The sequence below is a fragment of the Triticum dicoccoides genome, chromosome 2A (genome assembly GCF_002162155.2).
Source record: "Triticum dicoccoides isolate Atlit2015 ecotype Zavitan chromosome 2A, WEW_v2.0, whole genome shotgun sequence".
NCBI classification, from domain to species: domain Eukaryota; kingdom Viridiplantae; phylum Streptophyta; class Magnoliopsida; order Poales; family Poaceae; genus Triticum; species Triticum dicoccoides.
Window position 1 is genome coordinate 704535408 of NC_041382.1, and position 19947 is coordinate 704555354.

Consider the following 19947-nt stretch of genomic DNA (forward strand, 5'->3'; position numbering starts at 1 on the left):
AACTTAGACTCTAAACCATATTTCTTGTTTGCAATATAGAAAGCTTTCATGCAGGTTATTTTTTTCATTTTGATGAAGGGCGGATTTGATGAGAAAACAACATAGCTCCCAAACAACATCTCAGCTAAAGGTGAACCAACCTGTGGTTAGATGGTTAGGAGGACAGTAGTATCCCCACACAATAAAGTTCAAGTTCTAGACTTGACATTGGTGCTCAAATTTTCCTAGATTTATTTCAGGGCTTCCGGCGATGTGCGTTCAGGGGAGGAGACGTTTCAGTCGATATGAATGCGTATGTGGCGACTTCGTCAATCTCAAGATGATGTGTCGGCTCAGTCTCTCGGAGGTGCTCATAGGGATAGGGTGTCCGTGCCTTCATTGAGGTGAGTGTATATGCGTATATATGAGAGTCTACGTCTGTGCTGTGTTAAAAAAAACATCAGCTAAAGCTCATGAGTTGCTAAAAAAGCTAAAGCTCATGCAACATAATATATGTCCTTGATTGCAGTAGTGACTTCACTGCTCACACACGCTACTACAAGTGGTACGCTACTACAAGTGGTAAGAGGGGTGTCCGTTAGTTGTATGTCCATCACTAGATATGCAACTACACACATCCCATGCAACCTCAAGGGGTACAACATTCTAAGCTGGACCTGTGGAGGGAATGTCTTGTTTCTCTATGGTTTCAGAAAAAAGAAAAGAGCATGGGCCAGTTGCATGTCCACCCCTCAACATGCAACTCCACTTGTAATAATCTGCCTGCAATTGCGCATGGCATGGTGCACATACCACACTAATGGTAATGGAAGGGGCACAACGGCACATACAGCTGTGGCGGCGCTTGCATTTTTTATCACAACATGCATATCACGAAATTATAAGGGGTACAACGCGACTGCAAGCTGGGGTTTCATTTGAAGGCTTTCCCTGAAAAAAACATCACATGTGCAATAAATAAATAAATCTAGACTTTGGATCTGGTTTAAAAACTAGACTTTTTGTCCTGGGTTCTTTTCGTCACTTGTATATACGTTAAAACCTAACAAGCAAAATAAGAAAAAGCTCAACCTAGATAGAGTCCTAGAAAACATTGCAGATCAAAAGGCCCATCCCAATTTGTTGGATGCTCAAGTAACTTAGACGACAGCAACCCCGATGTTATGCATCGATTACTGCGAGATGAAATCATGCTCGTCTACAGAGATCGTTGAAAGTGGGTCGATCCTGAGGACTGGTTCACGAAACCTTCCACCTAGTTTTGGCCGGTTTTGAAAGGTGCTACGTGATTATTTTTCCTTTTTCTATTATTTGTTTTTCTCTATTGAATTTCATCGGCTTTCCTTTTTATGCATCTTTTTTTCCTTTTTATCCTTTTCTAAAATATGTGTTGAGTTTTTAACATGTGTTAAACATCTTTCATATACAAACCGAACATTTTTGGATACATGTTATTTAAATATACTATTAACAGTCCGAATAAATGTTGAACATATGTAAAACGCACATAGTACATTTTTTAATGCAGAATGAATATTTTAAAGATAAGAAAATCTAGATTTTGGAATTGGTTTAAAAAGCCTAGATTCTTCGTTTGGATTCTTTTTGTCACTTGTGGATACAGCATAACCCAACAACAAAAAGAAGAAAAGCCCAACCTAGGTACAACCCCAGAGAAAGATGCAGATCAAAAGATCCTACCAATTTTGGCGGAACGCTCGGTGGATAACTTAGACAACAACAACACATCAACAACACAAAATCAACAAGTGACAAAGGAAAAAAAAACCATGGAAATGGGAAGAAACAGGGATAAGGTCATTTTTAATGTGATTTAATTAAGTTTCATCTACATACACCTGAAAGGGACCCTGTTCATAATTTTGAATACCTTCGGGGAAGGATGTTATTGGAGAAATTGCAGACACAAGAAGAACAAGGGGGCTAGTGCGGTCTCTCAACCGTGAAGTCCCCGTTTTCTTTTATGTTCCATTCAGTCTGTTGATAGGTTGTTACGTTCACGCTTTTAATATATAGGTTGATCTTTGCACCTTGAAGATTGGTACCAAATCGTTTCTAAAAAAAAAAAAAGATTGGTGCCGAAGGAGTGGATGACAATTTAGTTGTTGAGGAAGAAGAATACTCCTACATAAGATTGAACTCCAAACTACTACTACCCAAAATCTACAGTACCTAGTATATTTGTTCGAACATATCACATTGTCAAGATATGCTTTATTTCTATGTTTTATTCAATAGTAGCATAATTATGATAAAATTTACAGAAGAGTGAAACCATGGCAGGAGCTCTGACTTAACATCGAAGACTTGCGATGAAGGAGCTAAGCAGGAACATAAACATCGACAATACAATGTTTATATTCGGTAGTGCTGCCAACAGTTTTGAGTACATAGTATATCATACAAAATTGTTCCTCTGACAAAGCTATGCTACACATATCTGACTCTGTACACGATGCTCCGCCGGACGCAGAGTCTGCCCTTCTCTCTGTCTCCCACTGGATCATGCCATCTCCCTGACATGCTGGTATGCTTGAAGAGTTCGGCTTCCCTTGGCTTGATCATGCCGGTCAAGATGTGCATCAGCTCCTGTGATTACTGAAGCTTGGCTAGTTCCTGTGATTGCTCTGAATGCTCATCTGCTCTCACACAACGCCCTGTACTGAAGCGCTGGGAAGGATGTTGCTGCTGGGACAGCATTGCCTCTTCCTCTCAGGCGCCGATCCGGTTCCGCCGGCCGCCGCCACCTTCTTGACCTCGCCGGAAGCAGACGACAACGGAGGAGAAGAGTTGTTCTCGGCGACGCGCTTCCTCTTGAGATGCCCAGCCGGGAGGATCTGCTCGAGCACGTAGGACGGCAGGTCCCTCCTCCGGGTGTGCGAGACCTCCAGCTCCATCCCGGGCCTCCAGAACTCGTACGTGTACACCTCCTGCTTGAACCCCTCCGTCGTCGCGCGTAGGTCGAACGGCACCTGGGGCTGCTGCTGCTGCTGTGGCTTGGACAAGCCCACGAAGAAGGTTGACGTGCAGTGGAGATCATGGGGTTTGGCGGCGTAGGCTTTCGGGTTGGGATGGCAGAGCAGCATGCTTGCCGTGGCCATCTCGACCCTGTTCACCAGCTGCCTCAGCCGCGACTCCACCCACCCCTTCCACTCCCGGACGTCGGCCTCCCCTCCGGCGACCTTCACGTCCACCTGCAGGTAGCTCTTGTACGCCTTGAAGAACTGGAACGGCTGGAACAGCGCGTCCCACCCGCCGGCGCCGCCGCCCTTGAGGATCTCCTGGCAGATGCCGTTGCCGATCTGGAGCTGCTCCGTGATGGTCCGCAGGGTGGGGTGCGAGACGTTGTAGCACGAGTTCATGCATGGGTAGGCCGGCGTGATGACGGGCATGATGTGGCTCTTGTCGCGCGGGTTCCGCCGCGGGTCCCAGACGGGCAGCCGGAGCGCGAGCTCGCCGCCGTCGTCGTGCTCGATGTCCCGCAGCAGCACCGGGTTGGGCCACTTCCACTGCGCGAAGATCTTGAAGAAGCGCGGCACCAGCATGCTCGGCGCGGCGTTGGGGTAGAGCTGGCACACGCGCGCCACCAGGATCGCCCAGCCCACGCCGCCCAGGAACCCCATCACGTTGGAGTAGACGCCCCGCGCCTTGGCCCAGTGCTTGATGCACCGCAGCGTCGTGCGGAAGGCGCCGGCGTCCGGGACGAGACGCAGGAGCTCGTCGGCGACGCGCACGCCGTTGAGGCTGCGCGCGGAGGCCAGGTCCATGCCGCGGAAAACGGAGCGGTCGCGCAGGTCGAGGTCCCTGGGCACCACGGGCAGGCACACGCCGGCGTAGAGGAGGTCCACCTGCACGCCGCGGAAGCTCATCTTGATGACGGGCACGTGCGCGCGAGGCACAGGTTGCAGCTCCGTCACGGCCTCCGTCTCCGCCAGCACGCCGCCAAGCACGGCGAAGAAGTCGCGGTCGCGGTCGATGTAGGAGGGGCCGACGACGAGGGCGTCGATGTCGGAGCCGCGGCCGTGAACGCCGAGACGGTACGAACCGAAGGGAATCAGAAGGGCGGTGGCCTGCTCAGCCATGCCGTCGGGAAACCCTCGCTGAGCGGTGACGCGCTTCACCCACCGGTCGACGATGGCTTGGAGATCGCGCAGCACCTCCTCGCGGACCGCCAGCTCATCGGAGGTCTCGTACAGGCCGGCCTCACGGAGAAGATTCTCTAACCGGCTGGAGCTCTCGTGGTCGGCCGGCGTCGGGCCAACCAGCGAGATCGGCGTCAACGTCATGATCGGGCGATTGTTCTCGTGCTGCAAAGTGAAGGACATGCTCTCATATATTTATAATAAAAGTGGAAGGTATGGTCCGGACCAAATTCGGATTTCAGACTCGTATTCGGAACTGCGCTGAGTCGAGGACGTGACCCTTAAAATGTCCCTCGAAATGAACACAATATTTGTATACTCAAACAGTTTGTCTAATTCATATTTAGATGTTTTTTAAGGATGTCATATCTAACCTCCCACAAATATATAATGAAGCAACAAGAAACAAAAAAAAACTAGGACAAAAAAAATAGACCGCAAACAGAGTGAAAATCAGCTTAGATGTGACATAACTATGTCACATCTAGATGTGTCCTAGACAGACCCATACTCAAAATAATAGCATATCAAAAGGGTCCGAATAACTGCCACACGTGAGGCATGGACGGGAAACCGCCCGCACGCCTCGTGTGGCATGGACGGGAACCGGCCCGCACGACCACGTCCGCGCGCACAAAAGCACGGCCCGCACGTCTGGTGTGTGGCAACCCCGCCCGCACTGCCCCGTCCGGGCCAGACGACCCGCTGCCCGCACGACCCAGCCGTTCCCGGCCTCCGATCCATCCCCTCTCTCGTCTGCCGCCATCGTCCCCCATCTCTCGAACCCCGACCTCCGTCGCCGGCCATCTCTAGTTGCCATGGCAACCAGGGCAGATCCGTAGGGCGCTCGCACCGCAAACCACACCCCAACCCTCCCCACCCCAGCCCCCCACTCCAACCCAGCCCTCCAGAGACGATCATCTAAAACCAGGTGAAATCTCCCGATCTCATCCTTCTCATCCTTAAGGTTGAAAGTCTCCCGATCTTGTACTGGGTCCATGCTATAGGGGTAGAACACTGCATGGTTCAGTGTATATTCGTAGTTGCCAGGCAGAATACACCAGATCTGCCATGTACTACGTTTGAGATTAACTTAAGTTCATAGTTTAATTGACGCAAGTAGTTGGGTATGAAATGGATGAGTAGGAATCCCTAAAAAAGGGCAGGAAGGATAATTTTTGGAATGAAGGGGGTGGGAAAAATTAATTGCCACTTGTGTATAACGACAGTTGCCACCTTTCGTTGTCAGTAGCTACCACCTATTTTGACCTGTTGCTTGCCATCCCTATCTTCTATGTGCAAGCAGCAGAAGAATACAATTCTTGTGGATTGTTGATGCCTTCTTGTTCATCCAGTGATTGAGAACACATCGGAAAGAAGCGAGATACGGAAAGAATGAATCACGAAGATGGCGTTGATGCTTGGGGTTCTCAAAGGCCAGAAACGCCCCCTTGGAATGCATCAGAGTACAATCAACTCATCTATGCAGGGCCGTTGCTGCCACTACTAGAACAGTATGCAGGCATAGGTATGATGCGTGATAACAAAAGAAGAGAACAGTTGCCATCTTCGCAACGATGAAGATGACATTCTACTTATGTCATACACTGTCATTTTTTCGCATGTTCTTATGACCAAAACACTCATAGGGGGCCCCCGTGGCAAGTTCAGTCACAAGGCGCTAACACTGACAAATGTACGGGCAGCCAACTTCAACTAGCTAGTATGGCTAATCAAGGTGATGCAAAACGAAAAAAAGAGCACATACTGCTGTGGACATGAAAAATGAACATGCAAAAAAACTGGCAAAAGGACTCACGAGTTATCACGGGTGAAAATGCAGAGCCTTCATGCAGTAGGTGGCATCAGGCAGCATCCATGTACCTGCCATCGACGTCATACACAGGTGAGTCCATAAAAAAGTGAAGTTGCGGATGCTCAATTAGCAGAAGGAGCATAGTTGACAACTACAATTGCCATGACTGGACATCTACATTTGCCATGAATTAAAAACTACACTTCTCATCCCTGGACAACTGTTGTTGCCATACCTGGACACCTGCAGTTGCCATGGAGGAACAACTGCAGTTGCCATGCCAATGCAACTACATTTGCCATGCCATGGCAACTACAGTTGCCATGAAGGAACAACTGCGGTTGCCATACTGATGCAACTACAGTTGCCATGCCAGTAAAACTGCAGTTGCCACATCAGGGGCAACTGCAGTTGCCATGCTAGCACAAAACTGCATTTGCCATGAATTGACCAACCACTACTATGCTTACAGGTTATTACGCTGGTGGTAACCCGGCAAACGTCTCGTGGCAAGCTTCACAAATTGCAGGTGGAGCACGTCATTATGGTGTCACAGACCACACAAGATGGTCAAATGCAGCACAACAAGATAAGGAAAAAAAACTGAACCACAAAAAACAGCGCTACATTTGTTATTTGTAGTTATTTGTAGGCAAAACAAATAGTTGCCATGTTTGTTGAACAGTAGCTGCCATGACTGGACAGCTACAGCTGCCATACATGTCCACGCGCAGACTCACGGCTTGCTGTTTGAAATGATGTCATGCCAAATCACTCGAAGATGGTGTGATCCGTTGTGATACACATGTTATCCAAACAAAAATCTTACTCTTGTACCTGTTTTTTCTATTACAGGGCCTATAACTACACTGAACAGCGGCACGGGGACATTTACGGCGGGGAGCTCTGAGCACACGGAAGACGCGTTCCACCAGCCAGCAGACAATCATGCCGCAAACAATTTCGAGTCAGAGTCGGGAATGGCAATCATTCCAGTAATGCCGACAAGCACCCCTTTAAACACAAGCACTGGCAACACTCAAGTAGATGGAACTGCCGCTGATACTGAAGTGAATGATGAAACTGACGACGACGCACAAGGGGATGAAGATGGTGGGCAATCAGAGATCGTGGTACCTCAGCCACCGTACATTGGGCAGAGATTTGAATCGTTCGAACAAGTAAAGGAATACTATCAGACATATGCAAAGTTCCATGGATTTGCGGTCAACACCGAGTACCATAGGAAAATTAAGAAAACTAATGAGTACAGCAGAGGTGAGATGAGGTGCCACAAGGCACGGAGGAACAAGAAGGGGAAAGGTGTTGCGCCTGTCGTTCCGGAACGAAAGAGAGGTATCATTCTCAAGACTGAGTGCCTTGTCCGTTGTAAGCTAAACGTAGATGGAGCACAGTGGGTGGTCAATGAATATTTTGACGAGCACAACCACCAACTCATAAAGAAGTTCGACTTGGTAAAATTTCTGACCGCCCACAGAGGGTTCACCCCCATCGAAAGGCAATTCGTAAAGCTGCTACATGATTGTAACATCGGTCCATCAAGAATGGTACAGATACTATCTCTCATCCATAGCAAAAAGGGGACTCTGAGTAGCATGTCGTACATACCAGCTGACGTCACAAACCTACATGCCAAGTACCGTAGAGAGAGCAAGTTGGCAGACATAGAGGCCATAATGGCCTACTTCGATGAAAAAGCGAAGGAAGATCCAGATTTCTTCTACAGGATAAGGTTGGACGATGAGGACCGTGTCAGGAACATGTATTGGGTGGATGGTGCTGCAAGGAGAGCCTACAAACATTTCCGAGATTGCATTTCATTCGACACGACGTACCTCACCAATATGTACAAGATGCCATGCGCTCCGTTCATAGGAATAAATAACCACAATCAGTCGTTGCAGTTCGGCTGCGGGCTCGTTCGGAACGAAGACACGGATGGGTATGTTTGGCTGTTCAAGACCTTCTTGGAGTGCATGGATGGACTTGCTCCGATGAACATAATAACAGACCAAGATTTCAGCATGCGTGCAGGCATAGAGGAGGTCTTTCCGTTGGCAGTGCACAGGCACTGCAGGTGGCACATTATAAAGAAGGCTGAGGAGACGCTAGGACCGTTCTTTGCTGACCGTCCAGAGCTGCACAAGGCATTCGAGCTGTGTGTGGACCACAGCTTGACGGTGGAGGAGTTTGAAAGGAGCTGGATGGCCATGACTGAAACACATCAAGTCCAAGACAACGATACTCTTGTTAGCCTGTGGGAGAAGCGAATGTACTGGGTGCCGGCCTACTTCATGCAGTGCTTCTTCCCCTTTCTGCAGACTACGCAGCGCAGCGAGGGGTTCAATGCTGTTTTGAAGCGGTACGTCAGCCCTGGCAACTCATTGCTACAGTTTGCCAAGTAGTACACAGCTTTGCAACAAAAAATTCTGGGATCTGAGCTACAGCAAGAAGCGACCACGGCACTAAAGCAGCCAAAATTGCTAACGTATTTACCGATAGAGAGGCAAATGAGCAAGATATACACCAACAAGATCTTTAACAAGTAAGTCAGTTGCGTTACAGTCTTATTTGCAGAAAAAGCACCAAGTCAGTAGGTGCCTTATAGAGTGCAATGCAGTTGCCATGATGTGCAGTTGCCATGTTTAATGAAATACTGTTTGCCATGCTTACTCAGCTGCATGTTGCCATGTTCAATAAAAATTCTGTTTTGCCATGCTTGCTCGGGTGCATTTTCCTTGTTGAATGAAGTTCAGTTGCCATGTTTAATGCACTGTGCTTCCATTGGGGCATGTTGGCATGCAAATGCTAATGTCAACTGGAAAAAATGTTATATTGGCGACACATATGCCGAAATGCAGTTGCCATGTTTAATAAAATGCATCTGCCATGTTTGTTGAAATGCAATTGACATGTTTACTCAACTGTAGATGCCATGTTTAAATAAAAGGGCAGTTGACATGTTTTATGCAATGTGCTTCCATTGGGGAATGTTGGTGTGGAAAAATGATGATGTCCAGTTGAAAATGTACTACAGTTGCCATGTCTAGTGTACTGCATTTGCCATGTTCAATGTACTATATTTGCCATGTTCAATGAACTATGTTTGCCATCTTCAAACAAAATGTATTTCTATTTCCATGACAACATAAGGTGGTACAAGAAAAGAGTGCACGATAGTTTAACAGAAAACACACAAAACTTGCAGATTCTAGGAAGAAATAAAGCGTGCCAGCATGTTCACGGCTTTCCAGGTGGACGAACATACGTTCAAGGTGTGTTCTATTTTGGGCATGTCAGATTTAGAACCTGAAGACCCGGACAAAGGAAGGAACTACTTCGTCAAAGCCTCGATAGGCGAAGGCAAGTACTACTGCCAATGCTGCAAGTTCGAACGGGACGGCATTGTGTGCTGTCACATACTAAAAGTAATGGACATGAACGCTGTGACACGGATGCCCCGCCATTTCATAAGGCGGCGATGGACTTGGGACACTGACGACGCGTTGGCGCCGCAGACAACACACGCAGTTCTGGCTGTGCATGACGAGAGACCTGAGTCAACCATGGAAGCCGTGAGGCACGTTGTGCTGACAAAGAACTATGCTGAGCTAATTGATGAAGCGTGCAAGAGTGATGAGACAGCGAGAGTCGCAGAAAAACACAGGAAGGCACTGAAAAGAGAGTTTGATGAGATCAAGAAGAGGAAAGCTGAGGAAGCCTTACACCGGTTCCCCCGCACATCAAGTGTGCCTTCATCCACGGGGCCATCATCTGAAAACTCGGAGATAGGATCTGGAACAGCAAGCACACAGACCCAGGTCAGGAACCCACCCCGTTCTATCACAAAGGGTCATCCAAGAGAGATAAGGTACAAGTCGGGATTGGAGATCCAAGCAAAACACAAGAAAACAAAGAAAGGGGCGGGCAATCCATGAGCAAAAATTGGGGCGATGTGACATGGTCCTTGTGGACATTTTGTTTTGTACCCTAGATGATGAGAATTTTTTTTTAAAAAAATGGGAGAATGACTCTTGAGGGGCATCAGAAATGGAAGGAAAATTCATTGAATGGATAAATGCAGTTGCCATGTTATGGGTACTTAATCTGCCATGTTATGTGTAGTTAATCTGCCATGTTATGTGTAGTTGGTCTGCCATGCTATTTTATACTAAATATGCCATGCTATTTTATACTAAATATGACATGCTATTTTATACTAAATATGACATGCTAGTTGTACTGGATCTGCCATTTTAGTTGTACTGTATCTGCCATGTTAATTATGCTGGATCTGCCATATTGTTTGTACTGTATCTGCCATGTTAGCTGTACTGAAAATATGCCATGGTATTTGTAATGACTCTGCATGGCATATATTTCCATGACAATACGACGCGGTTTAGAGACACATAGTGTGTTTGTGCAAATGTATGGGAAACAAGTTGGAAAAAGTGTAACGTGCATAAACCGCAGCAAAGGTTGTGGCTACATGATCAACCTACCCATGCTAGCCGGTGCAGTTAGCGATGAAAAAGAAGAAGCAAAACAGCCAAAATGAAAAACGACGATGACTTTCACTACCCATGTCTGATGAACTACATTTGCCATCTTTTTTAAAACATCGTAGACGCATTCGAAACAGCAAACCGGTGCTAGAAACGATGAAACCATTGTAATAAGGATAAACATAAAAACATATCTACTGTAATGCCTAAAATAGGTTCACGTCCACACATATATTACAGAAACTATTCAAATGTCGCTCACACACCACCACTACATAGTTAGGCTACGCGGGGTTACAGTCATAACATAGCACACAAACATAGTTTTCAACGAGAAACAAAGAGATAGTACCTTACATTCCTCGGCAACAGAATGTAAGGTATGCGTCCGGTGTGTAACGCCACGTGATCACTAGTACTTCTTGATGACTTTCTTGACAGCTTCCTCCATGAACTCGCGTGCTCCGGACCGCGAAAGCCACAGTCCGTCCTGTACGAGGAAAAGAGTCAGGTGAACACGCAAAAAGGATAGTCATAACAAAGATAGACTTCAATTCAGATGTGACAACGAAAGAGGGGTTGGATTGATGTAAATGGCACATAAAGGAAGGAAGAAATTATGTGTTCCCTTGCTTCGCAGTCGCCACATACTCGGTCGGGAAATGCCTGATCTGGACCTTTGGATGTTCGTAGTGACGGTTCCATGTCTCTTTGAGGTTGTTAATGAAGAATTCGGCATGCGTAGTAAAGTCTGCATCAGCTTCCGAACGGATTGAATCAAGCACTTCAAAACGTTGGTTCTTCAGGTCAAGACAGATCGCATAGTGGTGACCACAGTTGTCGTGTAGGTCATGTGGTGCAAGCTCCTGGAACATGGGGAACATAACCTGCATTTAAAAGTGAAGAAATGAGAAGCAGAGTTCACATAAAGAACAGCAGAGGGACAAAAAAATTAGAATCACGTAGAATGTTTGGTTATGGGTGGGGGTAGTTGAAAGAAAGTTGTCGTCCATGTATAAACAAAATGTGTCGTGTATTTTACTATCAAGTTGCCACATAGTTTGCACGGGATGCAAAAATCAAGAAGTCAGTGTGCACGGCAGCTGTTGCCACATGAAAACATCTGCCACATAAACACAAGTGCAGATGATGGCAAAAAATCACACCATGTGAAAAAACATTGCAGACAGGGAAGGAGTACTCACATATTTCTTTAGTGTGAGCTTGAATTTACCGTGTTGAGCAAAATTCTTCCTCAGGATTTTGTGGTGGAAGTCACCATCCCATATTTTGCAGGTCACACTGTAATGCATGATTATCTTGTCGGCACACACATCGGTGTGATTGTTGATGTAGTCGATCCCGCATGCAACTACATTCGTCGACATTTTATCGTTTGGCCTCACGGACTTGGCAAGATCACCCAGCTCGACGTACGTCGCTCCGCATTGAATGACTTTGGTTCTGTCCAAACATAAGTTGTATGAAAATGATATGACATGGAATAATCATGCCTACTAAGTAAAAAAATATGAAAGAACTAAAACGTAAGCGGATCGTGTATAGAAAGTACGAAGAAGATGAATGGTAAAAAGGAGCAAAGCAAAATGAGAGATTATGGGGTGTGGTCATTTACGCTTTCAGCTCCTTCATGTGCTTGCTGCTGGCCCTCGCATTTCCAAACCGCTTGACGATATCGTACAGCTGGGTCTGTTCCTTAGTGGCCCTGAATTCGGGCTCGTAGTCTTCCGCGGGAGGTGGGTGAAGTACCCTCTGCTGCCTCACAGAACCAGGAGTGGCACTCCTAGTGGTATCCGCAGATACCGTATCTGCAGGCACGTTGGAACTTGATTGCCCTTGCCCTCGTGAGGACCTCCTCTGCAATGCTACCTCCTCAATCATGCGGTAAGCTTCGTCAAGTGACGGTGAAATCTCCTCAGGGGTGGCTGCAATGATAAAAAAAGTGGGTTAGGATACCTAGAAAATCAAAAACAGATGGATTGTGAGAAGATAGGGTGCATGATGTGAGATGTAGGTAGAAAAAGTGGGGCAGTTGCCATGTGTGGTCCAACTACAGTGGCCATGTCATAGCAACTACAATTGCCATGTAGTTGCACTGTAGTTGCCATCTAGTTGGACTGTAGTTGCCATGTCACAGCAACTACATTTGCCATGTTGTGTTAACTCCACTTGCCATGTGATTGTCGTATGAAAAAATGCAGGATGGAAACAAAAAATGCAGGCGACATGGTGTGGCAAATCCAGTTGCCATGTGTAATGCACTGTATCTGCCATGTGACAGCAACTACAGTTGCCATGTTGAATCAATTTCAGTTGCCACGTGGTTGCCCAAATGTCAAATGCAGCATGGCAGCAAAAAAAATATAGGTGACATGGTGCATCAAATCTAGTTGTCATGTCATCACATGTCAGTTGCCATCACAAGTAAGAACCCCCAAAATATATGATTGGGACAAAAGTCAAACTACAAAGATGTATACAAGAAAAATCATAAGGACATGACAAGTGTACCTTGCACAATCGGCTCTGCGAACTTGACAGCCTTCATGCCCTCGACCATTGGCTGCGCCATCATTGCGGGCATGCCTCCTGTGAAAGCAAAGGAAACTGGCATAGGATCTTGCACCACCGGTTGATCTTGACTGATGCCAAGGCTGAAGCTCGGTGGGGTAAAGGCCATTGGGTGCCTCTCATTCCTACTGGCCGAACCACGAATGACTTGCGGGGCAGAATCCAAGGGTGAAAGATCGACAAACATATCTGAATCGGCCGCTACAGAATGATCGGCCTTATTTGCAGGGCGGGGCGTGTTGTCAGCTGTATCAGCCGCAGCTTTCATGACAATCTTCTTGTTTGGGCTGTAGGTTGACTGGGAGCCTGGAAGTGCGCAGATTTATGCTGGGGATTTCCACTGCGGGTAAAGGCGCAGTCTGCTCCGGTTTTTCACCTGCGTCACTCGTGCCTGGCTTGACACCTGCATCAGTTGTGCTCCGGTCTTCCGGTTTCTCCATCACATTGCTTTTGGCAGGTGGCGGGAATAGTGTGGACGCAGGAACATAACCAGACTCATCTCTCCTGCTCCTAGCTACAGCCGATGCGTTGGGTATGTCTGTTGGTTGCTTGCGGGGGCTACGACGCCTAGGTGGAAGACCAGCACGCGAAACAGTCGCCTTAGCAGTATCTGCACCGATAGGAGCTGGAGCTGTTGTGCCAGGACTCTCACCTGTAGATGGCATATCCTTGTGAACTGCCGCCTCAGCCGCTTCTGTCGTGGACACAGAAGTGCCACCACGCACGCGCTTGGAATCAGTGTCAGATGAGCGGGAATCTTCCTTGCTTAGGTTCGTCTCGGGAGCGTCCACTTCAACGCTTGCTGATGGGGTGGCATGGCTCACAGCAGCATCCTTCATTGCCAGAAGAGTTGGCAATATTTCAGCTGTCCTGGCAGATACCGACTCGTCACTCCCCGATGTACGGTTGCCTGTTGTTCTAGCCTGCACATCTGCAGCCGGCGGAGATGGTCGGCCACTTGCATCAGAGTTGGTGGGAGCGGTCAATGGTGCAGCAGCAGTATTGTCGCCTGGTGCCTCATGTACATCTGAGTTGCCCCCTGTTGACAACTTTGAATGCAGGCGTTCGAGCGGGTCCTTACTGATATGCTTGGCCCCGCGCGTAGTAGTCTTTTTCACCCTGCAAAAAAATAAAGCACATGAAAAAGGTATTAAACATGAACAAAAATATGTTTGCCTTGGTAGAAATCTTAAAAAATGAAAAACAAGTGGAAAAGCTGGTAGTTGCCATGTAAGGGGAACGTGAGTTGCCATGTGTCATAATTAGCAGTTGCCATCCAGCAGCAGTTGCCATGTTAGCCAAATTGAAGAATGATAAAAATGTTTGATCTGTCATGAATGCAATTTCAAACCTAGGTGTGGGATGAGCTCACAAGCCAACGGTAAAGATGGCAGTTGCCATTAGGTACATTAAAGTTACCATTTAGCCTAGATTCCAGTTGCCATGTAAAAAACAATAGGAGTTGCCATACACTTAAAAAGGAAGGAAAATCATTTGGAGAACAGCAGTTGCCACGTGGGGGGTGATGACAGAAGACAACGTGACAAGCTAAACGGATGCATTGGAAAATCAAGAAAATATAGCGCTATGTCAATGAAAGCGGATGAAAAAACCTACTTCTTGACTGTCTTCCTCATGTCTGGCAACACGACAGGATCCCCGATGTTGGTCGTCGTCGTGCGAGGAGATGACCTGGTGGAAGGGGTGTCACCGGCAATGGGGGCACCTTTGTTTAACCGAGCAGAAACACGAGTTGGCGTTGGCGCCTGTTTCTTCGTAATTGCTCGTCCACCAGCTGTCGGCTCGCTGCATGTATGAGATGGAGGGAAAAAAGGTGGCAATTGTCAGATAGCAAACTCGTTGCTGCGCTTGACAAAAACAAGTGCAAAAAAAAAGATGAGTCTGTTCAAAGAAAATAGACAAAGCAAAAAACTAAAATAAAAGTTGAACCTCTTCCTGGCAGCTACGGGGTCGGTCCTAGACCTCTTGCCAGCAGAACCCTGCCCAACACCCTCTGGAGCCCTCCCCCTCTTTGATGGCAAAACCCCCTCGCCTCTCGCAGCTGTGTGTTGTTTGACTTTCTCCGGTTGGGGGACATCTGTTGCATCCTTGCCCTTATTACCACCTGCGCGAACTTCAGCATGATCATCATCATCGGTGTCCTCTTGCACATTCTCCATGACATCGTCGTCATCCTTGCCGAGACCAGCATCTCCACCTAGTTCATCTTGTGTGTCAGCAGGCTCTTGGGAACTGTTGTAGTCATACCGGCCACGGCAACCGGTTGGCCGGTGTGTATGTTCTGGGACAAATGAAGTGAACTGCCTCGCAACCGCGTCGCTGTCAGAGCCATTGAGGGACGTCCACCCCTCAACCAACTTCCCGAGCAAGCTGGTTATTCCAGATGCAAACTGCCCTATTAGATGCTCAACAGGTGCCCTCGCCTGTGCACGAAACAAAGAAGCATCAATGACCACCCGTATTACAATCACTTGCACGACATCAAAAAATACTCCACGGCAAACCATAGATGTAGATCTTTTGATTACCTCGGCAGGGCAAGACGGAGCTGAGTGCACATCCATCCACTTTCCAAAGTTTTGAGGCCCCCCAAACACGTTGTAGTCTATAGCATGCTTGGCCATCAGCTGGAAAGAACAAAAAAAGAAAAAAAAAGCTAGGACGTAAGAGAGAGAATGTAAGTTTAAGCACGAATGAAAAGAGTTGCCATGTGGAATGAGACATGGATACAGTACTCAGACAGCCATGGATAACAAAGGTAGTCATCTCTTATGACCCACAGACGGTTGCCTCATGCCAATTTGTAGGCATGCCGTGTGGGCAAAGAAACCAGAACTAACCTGCAGTTTTCCATATGTGGTGTCAGTAGCCTTGTCTGCGGCAAGCACAGCCTTGACAGCGTTGATAGTCCATGCAGAAATAGCAAACTTGTGCGCAGGCGGCGGGCCTCCTGTCCAAGTGAAATCCACGGTGGACAGGTCAAGACAGTCGACGTACATGAGCTGATGCAAAACAATTTTAAAAAGAAATAAATATCAGTTGCCATCATGGGTACTGTGTGGAGGAAAACAGGATAATATATGTTCCCATGATAATCAAGTTGAGGTGCATGAAAGAAGAGAAGAAAAAGAAGAAGATGCCATCTACATGTGCTAATTGCCATCATAGTGTGATAGCAGTTGCCATGTTGTTATGATGGCAGTTGCCATCATAGGATGATGACAGTTGCCATACTAATATGATGGGAGTTTCCATATTTTCATTATGCCAGTTGCCATATTGTCATTATGGAAGTTGCCATCTTGATATGATCAGGTTGCCATCTTGTTATGATCAGGTTGCCATGCATGAATAAAAGTGTGTTAAAAAAACAGTGTTCACAGAAAGAACTGGTAAAAAAATACCACTAAATGCAGTCGACAACCCTTTTGGTACATCTTGCTTGAGAATGCATCGTGCAGGAAGTCGGCAATAAACTTACACCAATTCATGTTCTTCACATTTCCCAGATCCGCCTGCACCACAAAAAATTTCAGGACAAAAAAAGGTTGCCACATCAGAAATCAAATGGAAAAAAACATCGAAAAACGCTGGCAGTCACTAGCTTTACACATGACATCGAAGCCAAAAAGATCAAAGGAAAATAAAGTAGTAAAGATGGATCATTCACCAGGATGGGGAAGCATTTGTTGCTTGGGCGAAGAGAGGTGGTCGGCGCGAAAACAGCTGAGATGAGGTACATGAGTAGCTTCATCTTGAAAACATCTCCATGCATCGTCATGGCCTGTAGCGAATCTGCCATTGCAGACGTGTTCGGCATGGATTCAGACCCAGGAAACAAACGGGGGAACAGCGCTTCCTCGATCTCATTGTTGACCTCGTACGGGACTTTCATATGTCCACGAGGCACACCCAAAGTGCAGAACACGGATTCCTCGTTCAACGGTAGTCTTCCACGTCCCGGAATCACGAATTCCCTGGAGGCGGGGTCGTAGATCTCACCAAGCCAGTCGCATACAGGGTTGACAAGGTTCGTGCACCGGACATCCATCATAGACTGCATACCCATCTCAGCAGCAGCCCCCTTCTGATCTTCGGTGAATTTTTCAGTCAACGCAGTCAGTCGTTCTTGGGAGGCTCTGTTGCGAATACGTTTCTTCTTCTGCAAAAAACAGATAAAAAGTGATCAGTTGTTGCCATGTTTTTGCAAAAAGTGATCAGTTGTTGCCATGTTTTGCAATGTCATGAAATTTTAGTTCGTGTCAGACGACTGCAAGCTCGAGGTGTCAACCAGTAACATAAAGCAGGAGGAATGGGGGATGTGTGAACATTTACCTCATCACCCTCTTTCTCCGTCCAGTTGCCTGATTATGCTGTGGTGGATCCATGAAATCATCATCATCATCTTGATGATCGCCACGAGCCATTCTGCTGAGATAGGAACAGACCAAATTGTCATGGTGGAAATGTAAATGCAAGAGGTAAGCAGTTGCCACCTAACAGAAAATGTCAACTAGTGAATGCAGAAAAAATAACATGAACACACACGCACCCCTCCTATGATTGTCAGAAACATAAACGTGGCAAGTAAGCACATTGGTTGCATTATCAAGTAGAAAAAAGTGTACATATGGTAAATGCACTTGAAAACAAAAAATGTTGAAGTTGCCATGTTAGCCCAAGATAGTACGATAGAAAGTCACAGAATCCTTCACATCAGAAAAACTAAGATGTGGCAGCTCACACACTGTCCTAAAAATACACCAATCAAATGCCACTTGTTCAGCGGCAGAAATGTGCTAGGGTGAAATTGCCGTGATGAAATGCAACACATACTACAACAAATCGATGAAACTGTTGGAAATATGCCCTAGAGGCAATAATAAAAGCATTATTATTATATTTCCTTGTTCATGTTAATTGTCTTTATTCATGCTATAATTGTGTTATCCGGAAATCGTAATACATGTGTGAATAATAGACACCAACATGTCCCTAGTAAGCCTCTAGTTGACTAGCTCGTTGATCAACAGATAGTCATGGTTTCCTGACTATGGACATTGGATGTCATTGATAACGAGATCACATCATTAGGAGAATGATGTTATGGACAAGACCCAATCCTAAACATAGCATAAGATCGTATAGTTCGTTTGCTAGAGTTTTCCAATGTCAAGTATCTTTTCCTTAGACCATGAGATCGTGTAACTCCCGGATACCGTAGGAGTGCTTTGGGTATACCAAACGTCACAACGTAACTGGGTGACTATAAAGGTATACTACGGGTATCTCCGAAAGTGTCTGTTGGGTTGACACGGATCAAGACTGGGATTTGTCACTCCATATGACGGAGAGGTATCACTGGGCCCACTCGGTAATGCATCATCATAATGAGCTCAAAGTGACCAAGTGTCTGGTCACGGGATCATGCATTATGGTACGAGTAAAGTGACTTGCCGGTAACGAGATTGAACAAGGTATTGGGATACCGACGATCGGATCTCGGGCAAGTAACATACCGATTGACAAAGGGAATTGTATACGGGGTTGCTTGAATCCTCGACATCGTGGTTCATCCGATGAGATCATCGAGGAACATGTGGGAGCCAACATGGGTATCCAGATCCCGCTGTTGGTTATTGGCCGGAGAGCGATCTCGGTCATGTCTACATGTCTCCCGAACCCGTAGGGTCTACACACTTAAGGTTCGGTGACGCTAGGGTTGTAGGGATATGTATATGCAGTAACCCGAATGTTGTTCGGAGTCCCGGATGAGATCCCGGACGTCACGAGGAGTTCCGGAATGGTCCGGAGGTAAAGAATTATATATAGGAAGTACTATTTCGGGCATCGGGACAAGTTTCGGGGTCACCGGTATTGTACCAGGACCACCGGAAGGGTCCCGGGGGTCCACCGGGTGGGGCCACCGGTCCCGGGGGGCCACATGGGCTGTAGGGGGTGCGCCTTGGCCTGCATGGGCCAAGGGCACCAGCCCCAAGAGGCCCATGCGCCTAGGGTTTCAAGGAGGGAAGAGTCCTAGGAGGGGAAGGCACCTCCTAGGTGCCTTGGGGAGGAGGGATTCCTCCCCTTGGCCGCACCCCCCTAGGAGATTAGATCTCCTAGGGTCGGCGCCCCCCCCCCCCTGGCCCTCCTATATATAGTGGGGGAGATGGAGGACTTCTTACCTTGATCTTTGGTGCCTCCCTCTCCCTCTCCAACACCTCCTACTCCTCCATAGTGCTTGGCGAAGCCCTGCCGGAGTACTGCAGCTCCATCATCACCACGCCATCATGCTGCTGTTGGAGCCATCTCCCTCAACCTCTCCTTTCCCCTTGCTGGATCAAGAAGGAGGAGACGTGGCTGTTCCATACGTGTGTTGAACGCGGAGGTGCCGTCCGTTCGGTGCTAGGATCTTCGGTGATTCGAATCACGTCGAGTACGACTCCCTCATCCCTGTTCTTTGAATGCTTCCGCTCGCGATCTACAAGGTACGTAGATGCATCTAATCACTCGTTGCTATATGAACTCCTAGATGGATCTTGGTGAAACCGTAGGAAAATTCTTGTTTTCTGCAACGTTCTCCAACAGTGGCATCATGAGCTAGGTCTATGCGTAGTTCTTCTTGCGTGAGTAGAACACAATTTGTTGTGGGCATAGATGTTGTCAACTTTCTTGCCGCTACTAGTCTTATCTTGCTTCAACGGTATTGTGGGATGAAGCGGCCCGGACCAACCTTACACGTACGCTTACGTGAGACCGGTTCCACCGACTAACATGCACAAGTTGCATAAGGTGGCTGGCAGGTGTCTGTCTCTCCTACTTTAGT

At 47.2% G+C, this 19947-nt stretch overlaps 1 protein-coding gene across 1 annotated transcript; it reads right to left on the minus strand.

The window, feature by feature from the left end:
- Nucleotides 1-2662: 2662 nt before the first annotated feature.
- Nucleotides 2663-4307, minus strand: LOC119358143 (nuclear poly(A) polymerase 4-like). The gene has a single exon (XM_037624827.1). It carries the CDS (start codon nucleotides 4305-4307, stop codon nucleotides 2667-2669), a length of 1641 nt encoding a protein of 546 aa, XP_037480724.1. The 3' UTR covers nucleotides 2663-2666.
- Nucleotides 4308-19947: the final 15640 nt, after the last annotated feature.

Coding starts and splice junctions, on each gene's coding strand:
- LOC119358143 (XM_037624827.1), bottom strand. CDS start 4,307: ATGACGTTGACGCCGATCTCGCTGGTTGGCCCGACGCCGGCCGACCAC.